The sequence below is a fragment of the Vipera ursinii genome (assembly GCF_947247035.1).
Source record: "Vipera ursinii genome assembly, chromosome: 3".
Taxonomy (NCBI): Eukaryota; Metazoa; Chordata; class Lepidosauria; order Squamata; family Viperidae; genus Vipera; species Vipera ursinii.
The window spans coordinates 22217340-22231026 of NC_139516.1; the positions used below are offsets into that span (position 1 = coordinate 22217340).

General features: G+C 38.1%; 1 protein-coding gene across 9 annotated transcripts in view; it reads right to left on the reverse strand.

Moving 5' to 3' along the window:
- Positions 1-4971: 4971 nt before the first annotated feature.
- NCOA3 (nuclear receptor coactivator 3) overlaps positions 4972-13687 on the reverse strand; it is a 102755-nt gene continuing 94039 nt past the window's right edge. For 4 of the 9 annotated variants that reach the window (XM_083358787.1, XM_083358788.1, XM_083358789.1 and 1 more), the window contains 6 exons: positions 13357-13528; positions 11929-12228; positions 11179-11283; positions 10286-10511; positions 8938-9112; positions 4972-8258 (listed from right to left, as the gene is read on the reverse strand). In XM_083358787.1, the coding sequence (XP_083214913.1) occupies positions 8066-8258; positions 8938-9112; positions 10286-10511; positions 11179-11283; positions 11929-12228; positions 13357-13528 (1171 nt within the window). In that variant the 3' untranslated portion in view covers positions 4972-8065. The remainder of the gene's footprint in view (positions 8259-8937; positions 9113-10285; positions 10512-11178; positions 11284-11928; positions 12229-13356; positions 13529-13687) is intronic. The other 5 variants (XR_014492020.1, XR_014492021.1, XM_083358793.1 and 2 more) reach the window with 5 other exon arrangements.

The window sequence follows — 13687 nt, forward strand, 5'->3', positions numbered from 1 at the left end:
AAAGATAATTCTATGATCAATATACAAGCAATTTAATTCTAGTTTGTTACCAAAAGATGAATTTGTATAACCTGTATATTAGAAGAAATACATTTCTGAAAATTTACAAACATAACTTAAGAGGATGGGAGAGAACTTTTCCCAATAAGACCTGACTTTTTAAAAACTGAACTTTTTTCCAAATTCAGTCTCATATAAATTTCTCTTATTTCATTACTCGAACACATCAAAAACAGAACTTCAATTTCCTTCATTGTTTTTCTACTGCACATTTCATCTTCTGCCGTTGAGAAATTTTTTTTTGTTCTTGTTTATATAGTCATAGTGCTTGCCTACCAGCCATTCATTGAAGTTACAGTGGTACTGAAAAAAATGGTGGCCTATTAATGACCAGTACTATCTTCTGAGGCAGCATCCCTCAATCATGGTCACCATTGCAGTCAATTCACACTGTTTTGTGGCTGACCTGTGAGGTTTTTTGTTTCTTTTTCCCCCCTTGCAGAGAGATTGACTGGCAATAAAGGGTTTGCAAGAAAGTGAGCTGCACATTGAAAGCAACACAATCATGCAGGCTGGAAGCCCCAGGTGTGTTAGGCATCACATGAATTCTCACTTAGCAACCGCTTTGCTTAGCAAAGTTGCTAGCCCCACTTAAGAAAGGTCAAGCAAGGACCACCTCTCTTGTTTTTGTGACACATACTACACACACACAAAACCCTCTCGACACAATTCTAGATGGCTTACAACTGTGAAAAAAATACAGCCACAGTAATAAACTGTAATGAAGCAACCCCAACCCTTACAAAACAGACTTCTCCAAAGCTTCTAGGAGGCACTTCTTAATGAGGTGCCATTCAGTAGCAAGCTGCTGCAGAGAAAGGAGGTCACTCTTGCTAGCTCTGATTTCCCAGTAAGGGGAAGACCTCTTAGCCTGTTTTCTCAGCCTTATCATAATGGCGTATACATCTGGAGCAGATACCGTAGTCATGAAGTTAGCATGGATCTCATCCATAAAGAGCTCTATAGTTAACTAGTAAATAAGACCTAGATGTCAGCCAGCACTGGTAATATTTATATCATTCTTCTATGTCGTCTTTTATCATTGAGCAAAGCAGGTGACAGCATTCTGCTCCAGCTCCCAAGTTGTCTTACAGAGTAGATTCATGTTGTGAATTGTAACAACAGAACTAGGAGATAACAAGGGGAGAAAAAATTATAGTTAGCACAACCTGATCCAGATAAGAGTACAACTGGCCAATTAATGGAAGATGGAAAAGGCTCTCCTGCCACAACTGTTTCTTTAGTGAGGTGAGATGGTACTGTGATTCCAGGAGGAGCACCCATACACACACTCTTTCAGGGGAGAGCTATCCTATCCATAGCTAAGCATGGAGCTTTGCTGGTACCAGAAGGCCTCTGCAGAAACAGGAACTCCTCTTAGTAGGATTCATTCTGAGCCTATACTGTGCCGGTCAGTTCCTCAAAAGTCAAAATTTCTACAACTCCTGTAAAAGTCATGAATGGAAATACAATGTTGGGCCCTATTAGCATAGTACCAGTGTCTCACCCAAAGGTGACATATTATCTTTCTCAAAGATACTAATTTGTAATATCAGAACTTTCACATATGGCACATTGAGGAAATTAAAAGACTGAGCTTTTTAAAACCCAAAATAGAAATAGTGAAGGACTTGACCTTTTCTCTCCCACCAGCAATTGGAACTATCTGTTTAAGGAGCAAAATCTCTGTAACACATTTTCCCCAATCCCAAGGCCTTGTAAGTGACCCAAATGAGTATCTAAGTTTAATATTATAGACTGCTATGTGATCCAGTAACAAAAAGTGAGATGCCATAGCCTCCAAAATACAGCTTCCATCTCATTCTCAAATCTGAACCCAGAATAGAAGGGATCTAGATAATTGTCATCCAGAAACCCTTTTAGTTGCCACCCTACCACTTTCTCTACTTTCTTTCCTAAAAAGAGAGAATTTGGTGGCAGGACTATAGTAATCTATGATGGTTAGATCAAGTGATGGCTTCCTAAAGAGAGACAACATCACCTATTTCAAGATGAGTGATATTGCAGTGACTGGGAGATGCCCAAAATATCAGTATTTACGCTGACGTTTGTCATGTGGCCTACAATTATGCATATATCTAAGCTTAAAATCGTGTTGACTCTGGTTTTTCAAACAACAGCATAGAGAAAAGGAGCTTCCATTTGAATATGAGTAAGGGCTACTTACAGCCAATGTAAGTGCAAACCACAGAATTTGGTCTGTACTGGGTCTTTTATATTTATCACATTATGGAATAATTATAAGTGCAGACATTCTATAGAACCATTATGTTGAAACTTTTACCTAGTATCAAATGTGTAACAGGCAATTATGCAACTAAACACTATCAACCAATTATATTCAGGCTTTTTCTGAATGAAATGTTTCCTTTATGCATTGTATCCAACTCTATATGTCACCTGATTTTGGAAGTTTAACTTATATCAGTCAATTATATTAGGACAGAATCTAACTGAGGAGTAAAAATGTAAGTGAAAGTATATAGTGCTTGCAATTTAAGATTTAATCATGCCACCAAAGTTCAGTTTCAAATAGAAACCTTTATTTACATTATTATCCACATTCAAACAAAACAAATTAACACCATATAAACAAGACCACATCCCAGGCCCCCATTGTTTAAAATGCCAGTGCCCACCGGAGGCTTTGTGTGATGTAAAGATCACTTGTACAAGTCATTTTAAGTGTAAACTAATTCCAGAATTATTTTAAATACTGTAGGCCAGGGGTGTCAAACTGCCGGCCCATTGCTGGCTATGGAAAAAAAAGTTGCAATACGTCACGACATGTCACGTGACGTTGCAAGTTTGACACCCCTGCTGTAGGCCTTTCTCCTGAGACAAGGAATATTGCTTTCATTTGAAGGATTTCAATATTTCAACATTGCCTGTCACATGACAGTCTGCTACTAAATTGTCTATGCTAATTTGTGCAACATTCAAGTGGTTTTATCTGAAAAAGGTCTTACTAAAGTAAAAGCATAGAGAAAAAAGACTAGATAGAAAGTAGCTAAATTGGTTAACCAAGCACAAACCAAGAAAAAAAAATGTAATGCACCCCAGCAAATAAATTGGGTGGATGAGAACAGGCTTATTACAGAGATAATTTTAAAAGGCACCAATACATTCTAATCTTTTTGCCGTAATAAACCATCCAAATGCTGTACAATCCAACACTACAGCTACTAAATATACTGCAGCAGGATGCTTTTTAAAGGAGAGTATTTGTAGCTCAGGGTTGAAATGAGGGGGTCCTTGGTGCTCTCTGAGCTTGATCGTTTTCTTGCAGATGTTTCATTATCCAAGCAAGCATAAGTGCTAGGGATGATCACATGACAACATTCCAGGCACTTAGCAATTAGCTTACTTTTATGAATGGCTGCAATATCCCATGATCATGTGACTAGTGTGTGCAGCTTTTTTGCCAGTTTCTGATCTGTTGTTATGATTGTGTGATTCACTTTACAACTGCATGATTCCCATTTATAATTTTGTAATTCGCTTAACTACTGTCTAAAATTAGGTCCAATCACTTGGGTGTCTCGATTTATGACCATTGTGACTTGTGACCAAAATTCCAGTCCCAATTGTGACGGAAAGTTGATATTTTGAATGAACAGTACTTAAGACTCTTCTTCTTAGTAACGATTCAAAATGCAACTTTTGAAATGTATGATTGTTTTTGTACTTAAAATTTAATTTAAAATTGTTGGAATCAATAAAGAAGTAGCAACAGGGAAAAGAATCAGTGGACAGCAAATACCAGATTTTACAAATACTCAGGAATACTCATTCATATTCAGGAAGAACTAATTTGTAAATGTAATAGGAATAATAAAACCAGAGTTTAAAAAGAAGGAAATAGAAACTGTGTCAGATGATAGACCAAACTTTATAAAGCAACTGAGCTCACAGCTGTTACCAAAATCCTCAAGCCTTATAAAACTTTAAATTTTACCAACTGTTCCAACTTCATAGGAAGAGTTCTCATATTGCAGAATGCTTCACTGGATGTCAGAACAGCCCCTTTCAGGTTTGAAACTAGTTTGGGATTCATAATGTTTTGCACATATCTGCTTTTTAGCTTTTCACCATGAGGTTGAACTTTGCACTTAAAATGGCTTCTAAAAAGCTTTTTTTACTGTAATAAACACAGTAAATGACTTGTCTACAACACAACAAACCTCAATTCAGAGGCACCTTGAATGCCCAGAAGTTGTGATAGGAATCTGTGCAACATATTTCCTCAATTATTTACTATTAAGGTTTTAATATGTGATGAGATGTGGAGTTTCATCTGAATTACGCTTTAATTACTCAAAGCTAGTACAATTTAAACATTAAATATAATTCATTAACTTACAGATTAACTGATATTTCAGAAAAAGTAAAAGGGTCAGGAAGCTTCTGGTCATTTGCAGGGAAAATATGCACATCAGAATACACATAACTCTGGATCAAAATTCAAATATTTAAAAGACAACTTTAAGAAAATGTAATACAATCACTGGGTGAACTATATAAAAAGGCCATAGTTCAGTGTGTGCTCACAATACAGCAGTCTTGGAGTAGAGGGAGCAAAGAAATTCTATCTCTCAGGATAAAATTGCAAAGCTTCTGCAAAAATTAAAATAAATTTCCAATACAAATCAAATACTGCAATCAAAATTACCAGTTTACATATTCAAGAAGAACTAATTTGAAAATATAATAGGAATAATGAAACTACACACTACACTGCTTCAGACATTTTAATCTACCTTTTGAAATAGTTCATTCTGAATCACTACAGTTATTTTCCTGGAAAAAAGGCAATACACAGACTTTCATAAAGAGAAAGAAAAACTATGGCATCTCTAGCCTTAAAGTTGTAGATAATGATATGAAGGGTAATGCATAAAAATAAATTTATTTGTTGCCCATATTGCAATAAGGTGTAATATAATTGATTAATTGCCATTCACAAAAGATTCTGGGTAAGTTACACAAGAGATTTGGCCTCCAGATGACAGAAGACATTTAACACACACAAAAACATGTTCTGAGTAACACTGAATTTCTTTAAAAGTTAGCCAAGTGGCCTGGAGCACAGGCTCTTTTGTTGAAAAAGCAGATTATATTAAAAATTCAACAAACTGTTAACAGCTATAATGAGCCTTTTTGTCATCAAATTGCTCTCTATTAAAAAAAAGTAACAAAGTGCACACTTAAAGTATAGAGAAAAATTTAAGACCACTAAAATATGCCCAAAATATCTTAAAAGGCCAGTACATAATTTTCTAAATAATTGTCAGAAACCAAGAGACAACAAGGGCTACAGTTACCCAGCTCCAAAACCATTTAAATAATAATAAAAAAATCCTATTTGGACGACTCTTAACTAAATTGAGTTTACAGAAATTATCTTCTGTTAAATAGCTTCACAAACTCTGCAAAAATGAGTTAGTGACCTACAAAAGTCATATATTTATCGTACAACATCTTAAGATATTTACAAAACATATTCACAAACAGTTTTGTTTCAAACTCCAATGTCTTTTTGAGTTTTATGTGAAGTTCAGGAACTGTGATTATTGCTTCAATTACCATGATTAGAAACACAGTATGTAACTGCAATTTAGAATGATCTTAAAAAGGGAGCGGTTCCATCCAATCATTCTTAACCATATTGCATTTCCATATATCATTTTGTAAAGTGCACAAACCTGCACATCAGGGTGGAGATCTCTGTCATAATTATACGTATCTCCCTCAAACCTTTTGGCATCAAAAGCACAATTTGGTTTCTATGACGTGTATGAGTTGTAATATGCAGATCCAAATTCCAACAAATGGAAGCAACTTTAACAGCAGCATGACAGTTGAGTGCTTTGTTTCATGGTTACATCAAGGCCAAGAGCTACATTCTATCAAAGGCTCTTACTATGTAACTCAAGATTATTACCAAGATTTCTCCAGGCACTTTGGTCTGCCTGTGGTTATGGGCTTTGAATAGAATTAGTATACAAACTATCTGCCGGTTGCACTTACTCAAATGTTGTTGCTATGTTCCTATAGATAGAATGCCAAAGTAATATTTGACCCTTTTGTAACATTATACAGTGACATTTTGATTCTATCCATCACAACCAAACTTCATAACTTATAAAGTCACTTAGGAAATCTTCATGGAAAGGGAGTGTTGTTTTTTTCCATAAGGCTACATGTTTGACATGATACTTTGTGCACTTCTCTGTAATACAGTTCACCAACATCTATGGCATCAGCCTGCTAGGGGATTCTGGCAGGATATGTCAGCAATATTTCTGCAGAAAAGGACAATAGAAAAATATAAGAGAAACAAACACTAGAATATAATGAAAGTAATATTGCAATTCTAGAGATTAAGCATGTAAACATAAATTAACTGGCAATTAATGCTTGGAACACTGCAGAATGAATTTTGATGGAGAGATGTCAATTACATTTGAACTCCTATATTCCCAAGAACAGAATCCCAGAGTTACCGTATTTTCCGGCGTATAAGACGACTTTTTAACCCATGAAAATCGTCTCAAAAGTTGGGGGTCATCTTATACGCTGGGTCGTCTTATACGCCAGAAAATACTATTCACCTCTCTGATCTGCAGTCCCCGGCAACGTGCTCCGAAGCCACCTCCCAGCCAGCATGTCGCCGCCAAACTTCCCAGCCCACACCGTGTCTAGGCACTGCAGCCCGGATGGGTCCAGTCCCGGTCAAGGACACCGCGGAGCCTGCTGGCACCGGGCAAGACCCGGCAGAGTTGTCCTGCGCGTGCGTGCGCTGGCCAGCTGCCGGGAGATCTCCATGGCGGCGTCGGACGGTCGGAAGAAGCAGCCGACGCGTGGAAGGCAGGCTCACAACGAGTCGAGGTGGGCCTGCATCTGTGGCGTGCAGGGATGGCGGGGGTGGCTCCCATAGCGAGGGAGGCGCGTCCATGGGGAGACGGGTGAGGCCCGTGCAGCGTGCTGCAAAGAGGGGCCCCGCTGAATGTCGCGCTCGTAGGCCGCAACAGACAGTAGGAAGGGAGCACCTTTGCTCCTGCCGAGGCACTGCCTGACCCGCGCCGACCAGAAGAATCGCTTGCCTGGTCACGGAGTGCGGAACAGCGGTACTTGGCGCCCCTCTTGCCCGCAGACCATGCAGCGGCCCTCGCCAGCCGGCCTCGGCATGGCCGCCCCAAGCCCGGCTCTCTAGCGCATCTTCCGGGCCCACCTAGCCAACCGTCTCCTGGGCGGGGCTTGGCTCCAGACGCGGCGGCTGCTCCATCTGCAAATGCTATCTCAAAGCCGAATCGCGCTTGGCCGTGCAGGCTGCCGAAAGGTGGGGACTCAGAGTTCCCGCGGTGGTTGCGGCTTCTGGCGTGCTGTTTGCAGAGTCTGTTTGCTGTTTGCAGAGTCTGGCCTGGAAGAGCGCGTGGCTTTGCACCATTTGCATCAGATGGGGCTGAATCTGAATCAGGCTTGTGTCGGACACTTGGCAACTGGCATGTAAGTATTTTCCGGCGTATAAGACAAAAAATCTTGAAAATCTTCTCAAAAGTCAGGGGTCGTCTTATACGCCGGGTCGTCTTATACGCCGGAAAATACAGTACAATCCTAGAATGATAATGGATAATTATTTTCCCATTACAAATTTTTCATCTTGCAGTAAGCTAATGGCAATCTATTGGAATAAAACAGAATTGAAAATCTGTGAGAAAAAAGAAAATATACAAGAAAAAGACCAAGCAGACCAAGTATATCTAATTTATGAATCAGACCTGAAAATATTGAGAATATTTACCTTAAAGTAGCCCCAAAGGTACTTTTTTAGTTCTGAACTGAAGAAGCTTCTTGGATGATAAGCGAAATGTTTTTAAAGGAGAAAAACCAGGAAAGTCCAGTTGCCTTTTGGAAAAAGCACCTTTGGGACAACCATGAGCTAGATAACTGAGAATCTCCATAGATTTCTACCTTAAAGTACTTAAAGGAGCTGATCAGGGCTGGTGATCTGTAGAAACTGAATGCCACTTACCTGATCAGGACCCATGGCCATTCCTGACATAGGCATAGTATTAATATTCATTTGGGCCATGTGGCCTCCACTATTGTTCATGTGTATCATATTGTAACTTGCAGGATTCCCTGGGTGGCTGAACTGCTGCTGTGGAAAAGAACTACGGGAGACAATACAAAAAAAAGATAAATTACTGAATATAATTGCAATTTCACAAGACATAATAGGAGATGGTAGCAATACTGTACTATCAATATTGAAGTGGCTTTAAAAATGGCACAGGTCATTCAAGGTGAGCAAGTAAAAGATGATGGATAGCAAGGGACTCTGATTAATTTTAATTCCGATTTTTCTTATACTTCTTAAGATATCTAAAGTCTGCAATATAAAAAGTTCTACATCTTTAAAATCAAATATTCTAACTTTTATTTGAACACAACACTCTACCTATTTTAAATATACGTAGGAATAACCTAATTTATATCTAGCAGAGTAACATATTCAGGTTAAGATCTAGATAAAAAGTTACAATAATTAGACCACATGGTCTATAGTCTCTCAATCATGCAGAGAGCATTATACCCAAGGAAATGAGTGGAACCTCACTGGAAGGAATGAGCAATTGGAGCACATTTTTCAGAACGTTTCCATTTTTTTAGCTATTTGTATTTTAAAGTTCTGCTGACAGTTGATACATCAAGCTACAGGTAAACTAAAATCTGAGGCAAAAGTAGAAAAAAGGCAAAAGAAAGGCTTCTTTCTATTATTTTCCCTGTTATTGAAAAACATGCATTTGTGCTGTCATTGTCATTCTGAAAATGCCAAGATTTTTCTCTCACCTGCTCCTGGCAATGTTTCCTGAAGGCCATCCCTTCATCTCTGGCGATGGGTACATTGGTGAAGCCTGGGGATGTGGCAATATTGAATTTTGTGAAGGTCCAACTCTTTGAGCCATCATGGCATTGGGAGGACTTGATACCCTGCTAAAGGCAGGATCAGGTTGCTGGCTCATTCCTTGAAAAGGACATAAGATAACAGTTGGATCATTATTTCTAATTCAATATACTTTTGTTTAAGAAAGGAATGCATTATGATGTCTTTATGTAGTTCAATCAACACTGAACTCTGATAATAATCAATGCTGAATATAGTTCAGAACATGGACCCTAGAAAGGATTTCCTATATTTGTCTTGAGTTTCGCTCATTTTTAACAGATCCTTGATCATATAAAACTAGCTACTGACACAACATTGTTCTCCTACTGGTATGTATGTATGTATGTATGTATGTATGTATGTATGTATGTATCATGTAAATATATTTGCTCATTGTGCTGTTGCTAAGTCGGCTGTATCTAATCCACAATGTATTATTCCTTTAGTAAGTAAAAGACTTGCAACAACATGCAATTTGAATGTTTTGCCCTTTGCTTTTATCAGAATTTATAGAAAATAGTTTTCAAGCATGCAGAATTTCTCTTCATCTGAATTAGTCAAATACTTACTAAATAAAGAACCTAGTGGTATAGTAGAAGAAAGCAACATTTTGAAGAACCACAGTACTCAAGAGAACTGCATCTTTAGTTCTGTATCAATGTTAAAAGGTCAAGACTCCCTCTTCTCTGATGGATTCAGACACTAACCGAACTTATGTACTTTCTTCAATTTTGCAGGCTGCCAACATGGATATAGAACATATATTCACCTAGTATATCTATGTGGTTGCCAGAAGTCAAAAATGACTTGATGGTACATAATCAATCAGTCAATGTGATCAGACTGGCTAATTTGAATTAATTCTGAAAAATTTAAATTGTTGGAATGAAGGAGAAATAATTTGAATGTAGGAAACCAAAGCAACAAATTTAAGATACTTGTATGCTCTTGAACCATTTCACTGACAGAAGAGAATCATTTTGAGCAATTAAGAAATAAATGAGCAGTAACCGAAATCAAAGCCCTACAATCAACATAATTGCAAAGTGAATTAAATGTAAAGATAAATGCCATCTAATCTTAAGCCTCTCTCTGACAATTCTATTTTAGATCATTTGAAAATTGCCAAACTCCTTCCTGCTTATATTTATTTATATTCAGCTTTTGTCCTTAAGATCACAGGTACTTCATTTAGGCCAACATTTGGGTCCAGAAGAGAGAGGAAGAAAGCTGAATCAGTGAAATGAGTACCATAATTTGGAGAGTACTGAAACTGTTGGGGTGGGACAGGAGCCATCAGAGAGCCTGTAACAGCACCATCGATGTTTCCTGAGGCAGCTACATTTGGGGGAGGACTGAAGGCTGGAGGTTGTTGCTGTTGCTGCTGCATCATCATGGCCATTCTTTGCTGTCTGATATGATGACTTATTAACTCCCTGTTGCGTTGTGCCACCATCTGAGCATTAAGGAAGCCTTGCTGTTAACACCAAAACAAGAGGATAAGGAATAAGCCATTCACCATTAAAATATTAAATGTGTTGTCATAATACTTATTTAATAAATTAACTCTGATGGAAGATGTACATCAATTCTACGGTGAAAACACATATCATGATCTAGTACATGATAATTCCAAATTCACTGTCTGCCTGCTCTATTTATGCAGCCAAAATCACACTATACAGAAGAGAGCAGTATTAGGCTAGCCCAAACTCTGGACAGAATAATATGAAATAACAGATGATCATCTGGGCTGGAGGATTGACTGACAAGTCCAATCATCTTCGAGTAGTATCCCACTTATGTGTTGTTATAAATTAAAAACAAAAAAATTAAATATGCCTATGTAATCACTAGGATTCAGGGTCAATCTGAAGAACATTTAACTTTTTATTTAAAGCTTCAGCAGCTGATAGAGTCCTCAGGGAAAGGGCGGTATATAAATGTAATTAAATAAATAAATAAATAAATAAATAAATAAATAAATAAATAAATAAATAAATAAAGGTAATGACCAAATATAAAATATGGGAATGTGATTAGATAGAGAGGAACAAAAATGCAAAATAAAGCAGGAAATGGGATGCCCTTGTACAGTCTGATTCTAACACATGTTGACCAAGACAATATCCTTAATGACTCACTTGTGATCCCATCTGGGGAGGTAGAACAGGTCTCATCACCGATGCACCACCAGGATTGGTATTTTCCATTTTTATATCAAGCGTTTGACGAGTCTGATTCAAAAACTTAAGAAAAAGGAAGCAATACATTGTAAAAGAACTGTATAAAAAGGTATCATGTAAGTAGTTCTAGAATTATTATTGTTTTTGTTCAGCAACCAAAATTACAATGGTGCTGAATGAAGCAACTTATCACGGGTGCTTAAAGTTACCATTGTAGTGCCTCCGTGGACTCATGATTGTGATCTGGGCTCTTTGCAACCTCATTTGCACTTACGACAGGTTGCCAAACCCTCTGCTAGTGAATGGTGGTTTGCTCTCTGCTTATATACAGTAGCTTGCCCTGCCAGTATTTGATGGGGTTTTGTCCTTAGTAGGTCCTTGATTAGGGTATTGCTTACTGCTAGATTGTCTATCTGGTGTTGATTCCTGCTTATCTGGGAGTTGGCTGTTAGAGAGGATGTGATTTGGTCCTTTTGTTTCTTTCTTAGTTTTTTTATTGTTATTTTGGGAATCAACATCAATTTTCCAGCAATCAACATCCTCTCCAGCAGCCAGATACGCAAGGAATACACCAGACAAACAACCAAGCAGATTAGTACAGCAATGAAGACTGAATTATTACTGTGGGTATTAAACATTCCAATCTGAGGGGAAAAACAACACAAATGTTACATTTTGGCACAATCCTACTTTTTCAGAACATATTACCTGCTGTCCTTGAAGCCTCTGCTGGAGTTGCATACGGAGCTGCTTTGGTGTATTGCTTCGCGGTCTCATAACATTTGCTCTGGGATGCATGGTTTGCATTGGAAAATTGTTCTGCTGGTTCATCTGAGTCATCATCGAGTTAAAGGCTGCCTGTTGGCCCTGAATGCTGCCACTAAAACCACTGGGCATTCCTGCTCCTGGCCCATGGTAGGGTTGGCCATATATTGGAGGCTTCTGATCAATCATGACTGTAGAATCTTGGCCATGAAATGCTTCATGTTTGGATTCCAAAGCTTGTCCCTTCAAAAGAATAGGGAACTTAATTCACTCTCTGCAATAATATATTATGTATATTAACAGGCACAATAGAATAATTTTATGCTGCGTTTGAGAGAAAGAGAAAGAGAGAGAATGAATATACCTGGAGATGATAATGGCTATTGGAGGAAAGGCATAATTTGACATCTCTTCTGGCACTTCTATGAAAATTATTAGGTGATCTTCTAACATAATCTAGAAACCTCATTCCTTAGCTCCACTGACTCCTTCCATTCAAAATTATGTTAACAGTATGTGTCATCCACTTGGCAATCTGGCATCATTCATTTAGATTAGTAAAATGGTATAGCGTTACATTTGCTAATATAGAAAAAGTATGTACATACCTAATTAAAATTATGTACAATAATAGAGAAAGTACTAAGAACCAAAACAATTTTAGATGAAAGAATTTGTTTTAAATTATTAAATGGAGCTTTTTTCTCACTACGATTTTGCAGGTTTTGGTTGTGGCACTACAGTATCTTGTGCAGTATTTTGTATCATTAGTTATCAATAGCTTAATTAACCTTCTCCTTTTAATGTATGCTTAGAACTGAAACAATTTCCCACTGAGCAACAATAAACTGAACTTGAACTATGCTCAGTTTGGGGAGAAGGTGAGATGTAACAGGTGTATACAATCTAAAAACAATTCTCATAGAAGAGAAATATCTATAATAGTGCAGAAAAAGAACTGTACTAGGATGTTCCCCACTAGCAACCTTATAAAAAAAGGTAAAGGTTCCCCTGCACATGCGTGCTAGTCGTTTCCGACTAGGGTCTGGTGCTCATCTCCGTTTCAAAGCTGAAGAGCCAGCGCTTGTCCGAGGACGTCTCCGTGGTCATGTGGCCGGCATGACTACACGCCAAAGGCGCACGGAACGCTGTTACCTTCCCACCGTAGTGGTCCCTATTTTTCTACTTGCATTTTTACATGCTTTCGAACTGCTAGGTTGGCAGAAGCTGGGACAAGTAACAGGCGCTCACTCTGTTACGCGGCACTCGGGATTCGACCTGCCAAACTGCCGACCTTCTGATCAACAAGCTCAGTGTCCTAACCCACTGAGCTAACCCAAAAATAAGAATTTAAGAGGATCATTTACTTACTTGGTTTACAAGATCTGGAATTCCTAATGCTCTATCAATTTCTTCAAGGCTTGTAACATCAGTATTGCTCAACAATGTATGCAGTTGATCTAGTAGAGCTCTTTCATCACTTTGCCCATCTACATTTGGAGTAGTATATAATAGGTCATCCAAGGAATTTCTAACTAACTGCCTAGGAAAGACAAATGTTGAAAATGAGCAGGATCTTGTATATTGAAAGCAAGAACTTTTCTGCTAAGATTAATTCTGAAGAGTCCTTGGGGAAAATCTAAGATGAAGACAGTAAAGACACTGGTACCAACATATAAGAATTTGTCATCCTGAATCTGAA